This window comes from Mus caroli, chromosome 18, assembly GCF_900094665.2.
Source record: "Mus caroli chromosome 18, CAROLI_EIJ_v1.1, whole genome shotgun sequence".
NCBI classification, from domain to species: domain Eukaryota; kingdom Metazoa; phylum Chordata; class Mammalia; order Rodentia; family Muridae; genus Mus; species Mus caroli.
The window spans coordinates 43,603,519-43,607,934 of NC_034587.1; the positions used below are offsets into that span (position 1 = coordinate 43,603,519).

The window sequence follows — 4,416 nt, forward strand, 5'->3', positions numbered from 1 at the left end:
AAAAAAAAATCTATCATGAGTATCTATGGTGAGTGTGTTTTGTCAGAGCCATAAATGGATATTGTGTTAGAATTTATTGTCTACAATAAATCCATAAGCTCACATTAGTTATATTTGATATAAGCAATCCAGATTTGCTTGATAGCTGATCTCTGACAATTACAGGTTCTTTTATTTCTACCTTAATTACTAATATTAACTCCTAGATCACACAGTGTACCTCACTGTCTATGTTGTAATATCTTTGTTAAGAAAGGGTTAAAGAGGCTGCCATGTTGAGCGTAGAAGGGCAGTCCTGAAGACAGAGAGCTGCTACAGAGCATGGGCAGGCCTGCAGGGCACCAGACAACAGCTGCTCAAGTGCAAAGACATCAAGTAGAGCTCTGGTGGCAGGCCATCAGGGGCAGTTTGAAGTGGCACAGTGTCAGCCATTGGAAACTGCTGGAGCTGGAGATCTGGCGCTGGCACAGAAGAAGCAGGAGTCCTTTGCAATGTGATGTGCCAGTATTCCTGGATGAGTTTGTGACAGGTGACCAAGATACTGGTCAGTACATAGTCAGTATGCTGTTATATTTGGCTTCTGGGTCCACCTTCTGTTAACAGTCTCAGGTAAGGGGGTTCTGTCGTGTGCTTACTAAGCTCATGTGTCTTTTATTCTGATAAGATTCAGTATGTTTTCAGGCTTTGTTATTTATTGGCACAAAATATCAGTTTGTGTCTCCTGATATGCTGGCAGATAATGGTATTTACTTTTGTAAACAAGATATGGAGCCATTCTTCCTTGGCATTTAAAATGAAAATGGACTAACTCAGGTCAAGGCTGTTGCTTCATTAGAGCAATCTGTGGCTAGGCAGAGGGTTGAAGCCAATATTCCAAACAACACAGTGTAACCCAGAGCTGGCCCAGCTTGTGCACCACGGTCACTTAATATTTACTAGAAATTTTTTTTTTTTTCAGCTCTCAGAAGCCAGGACTCTGCAACACTGTTTGCTGCCTGTGGATCTTCTATATTCACAGTGTCCCAGTTGCTTCTGATCTACCACTGTTAGATACTTCTGCCACCCATCCTAATAGTATAGTTGTTCTTGGAAAGGAGTCTCAGCTGCTGTCAGCAGGAGTCCCTCATTCGACTCCTGTGGTTGCCCTTTCCATCATGCCAAAGAATAAAGGCAAAGGAGGCAAAAACAGGCGCAGAGGTAAAAATGAAAATGAATCTGAGAAAAGAGAGTTGGTGTTTAAAGAGGATGGGCAGGAGTATGCTCAGGTGATCAAAATGCTGGGAAATGGACGGTTGGAAGCAATGTGCTTTGATGGTGTGAGGAGGCTGTGCCACATAAGAGGGAAGCTGAGAAAAAAGGTTTGGATAAATACCTCGGACATTATATTGATTGGTCTACGAGACTATCAAGATAACAAAGCTGATGTAATCTTAAAGTATAACGCAGATGAAGCAAGAAGTTTGAAGGCCTATGGAGAACTTCCGGAACATGCCAAAATCAATGAAACGGACACATTTGGTCCTGGAGATGATGATGAAATCCAGTTTGACGATATTGGAGATGATGATGAAGACATTGATGACATCTAGCCTGACCTAACCATGCTACCTTCCAAGTTCTCTGAAGATAGCTCCACACACTGGCATCTTGACCTTCAGCTGTTAAGTAAAACTTCATGGCATGTGTATGACTTGTTAATGCAAGCTGATGAATTTTATTTTTTGAAGTACTATATTTCTTTGAAAACCAAAGATGTTGAGTTATCTTAAGTGACATGTTAACACTTTGTGCTTTTGAATATAATTGAGCCTAGGGCACAGCAGTGAGCACTGTTAAGAGACTGCCTTTCCATTTGTAACTTCATTCTGGCACGGGAGTGTTTTGTGTCAGCAGTTCTGCCAGGTGGCCATCGTGGGCTGAAGTAAGTCCTAGTCCAGCACATCTGCTTCAGGCCTTTGTACTCGAGTCATCTGGCTGCGTTCCAGACTTCCCGGCGGACTTACAGATGTGTATGGCTGCACTTGGAGTCAGACAAGATATGGCTACTTTTGTACTTATGGAGCCATGCCATTTTATACTTTCATGTTGTATACATTCATTTGATCCTTTAAGTTGTTGCCACCCATAAAAAGGCATCTTACAGTGCAGTTTTTAAATTACATGGGTAGCAATTTAGAGTTTTAAAAATTAGTCATTGCAGAAATTAAATACTTAGAGGAGATAATCCATTATTTGACTTTAGGAATATAATAGTTGACAATGTTTATATATAATTTTACTTTTCTAAGGCATACCCAAAAATAGAAAATGAAAAGGAGAAGTATGTTGTGATGCTTGCACTGCACAGAGAAAATTTCCTAGAAACAGCTGTTAATAACACATAACATATTTTTTACTTTGCAAAGTAGCTTGTGTTAAGTCGTTTTCAAAAAGTTACCTACTGTTTTGAGGCTCTGGATAATTAATTACTCTGTGTTGATTAAAGTCAGTTACATAATTGTACAACCTAAGTTTTCCTTAAACTAAGCTTAGGTTAAAGTTGGAAGAGGAGCCACAGCTCAATGAAAACATGGCTCCTGTTTTCTAAATGGAGGCGTCCAGAAACACAATAAAACATGTTGGTACAAAAAATATGTTCATTGTATCTCTAGTATATAACAAAAATAAATGACTGGGTGATTTCTGGTATATCATGAGAGGCTTTTTCTCTCTCTCTCTTTTTTTTTTTTTTAATTAGATTCTGGGATTTAAATGGGACTTAACTATTTTCCCATTTAAATGACACCAGTATTGGGGTTCTGCAGCCTAACCCTTGCTGCTTAGGGAGTGAGTATAAACCGTGGCTTCAGTCCTCAGATGCCTTCCTTTTTTTTTTTTTTTTTTTTTTTTTTTTTCTTCCTTTTTTTAAAGACTAGTTCTTTCTCAGGTCTTNTTTTTTTTTTTTTGCCTTCCTTTTTTTAAAGACTAGTTCTTTCTCAGGTCTTGTTCTTAACACCTACAAATGGTGCCTGACCACAAGACAACAGTATTCACCTTCACTTTTATTTTTTGATTGTTTGTTTTCTAGTTAACCCAGAATAATATAGCTTATGAAAATCTCCCAGTCAGAAAGAAAGAAAGAAGAGAAAAGAAAAGCAAATATGATTTTCCTGATCATTGATTGGTGGATCTCTTCCAGATGGAGATATGTAGATCTTTGTGAAGGTTAATTTTATAAAATGAGAGTAGACATGGTACCCACAGTTAGAGGCAGATCCCACGTCCCCAGAAGGACAGTGTGTGTTTAGAAAGAACACATCCACTGGAGCTTTTTATTGCTCTACACAGTGTATCTAAATAAGCTGGCAACTACGATTTACCCTATTGCTGCTGTAAATTTTTACGTCGGAAAGAAAACTTGACCATGGACCAGCTAGCTTGATGGCCTTCAGCAGCAAAAAAGAAACTGTCCCAAGTTAGGAGGTGAGGACCAGTACCTGAAGATGTCCTCTCGGTACACAACATGTACAGGTGTCCATACACACATCAGCACTTGCACAAAGATGCTCTGGAGGCTATAGTAGTGTGTCTTGATCATTGCAAACCATCAGAGGCAAACCCTTGAGGTATTCCCATTTCCTGTTTCCTGCTTGCAGTGTCTACATTTCTCTCCCATTCTAGATGAAGGAATGATTCTTTTATAACATGAGTGATTTTATGCTGTTTATAAAAGTAAATGTTGACATAAGTGTTAGAATTAAAATGACTTAGAGAAATATCTAAATGTTTCTTTTTCTTTCACACCACATTGTCACACCACATTTCAGCCTCCTGAGGTCACTCTCAGGAGTCCCCTGGCTCTTAGCTCTGCTTTCCTCAGTTTCCCTAGCTGGCTACAATGGAAATACCGAACTTGTTGAAGATTGCCAATCAGATACTCTAGCTTCAGGGTTCTTCCAGTGTCTATTTTTCTTACCAGTCCACAAAAACAGTTTGTGTGGTTCATATCCTAGGATGTCTTATAATTTATATCCTCTGTTTATCCTAGGCTATCCCTGAAGTAGCAGTGTTCCTACCCCGCTCACATGATTTAAAGTTTATTTCGGAATGATAGGTTCAATATGAACAATGTGTCCTTAGAATTTCTCACTCTTTAGTATTTTACTCCCAATACCTCAAATTTCATCCATTTCCACTTGGAAGTACCGAGTTTTCTCTTGATTGCCACTTTGTTTTAGGTGGTATATTGCTTATTACTGTTTAACAAAAATACTAGGGTTTGTGTCGTCAACTACAAACACCAATAGAAAACACTGAAAATTGACTATTGAAAGTTGTATTTTACTCAGACCTGGCAGTCTGGAGAAGGAAGTGGGTTGAGACCTTAAAAAGAACAGCATCTCTTCTCCAAGGCTGATGTTAAGGGAGGGCTGACAT

The 4,416-nt window shown here is 39.0% G+C and overlaps 1 protein-coding gene across 1 annotated transcript in view; it reads left to right on the forward strand.

The window, feature by feature from the left end:
* Positions 1–2,688, forward strand: part of LOC110284675 (eukaryotic translation initiation factor 1A) — an 11,392-nt gene extending 8,704 nt beyond the window's left edge. Inside the window, exon 3 of the mRNA XM_021150518.2 lies at positions 959–2,688. Coding sequence (XP_021006177.1) covers positions 1,155–1,589 — 435 coding nt within the window. The 5' untranslated portion in view covers positions 959–1,154 and the 3' untranslated portion in view covers positions 1,590–2,688. The remainder of the gene's footprint in view (positions 1–958) is intronic.
* The last annotated feature ends 1,728 nt before the right edge of the window (positions 2,689–4,416 follow it).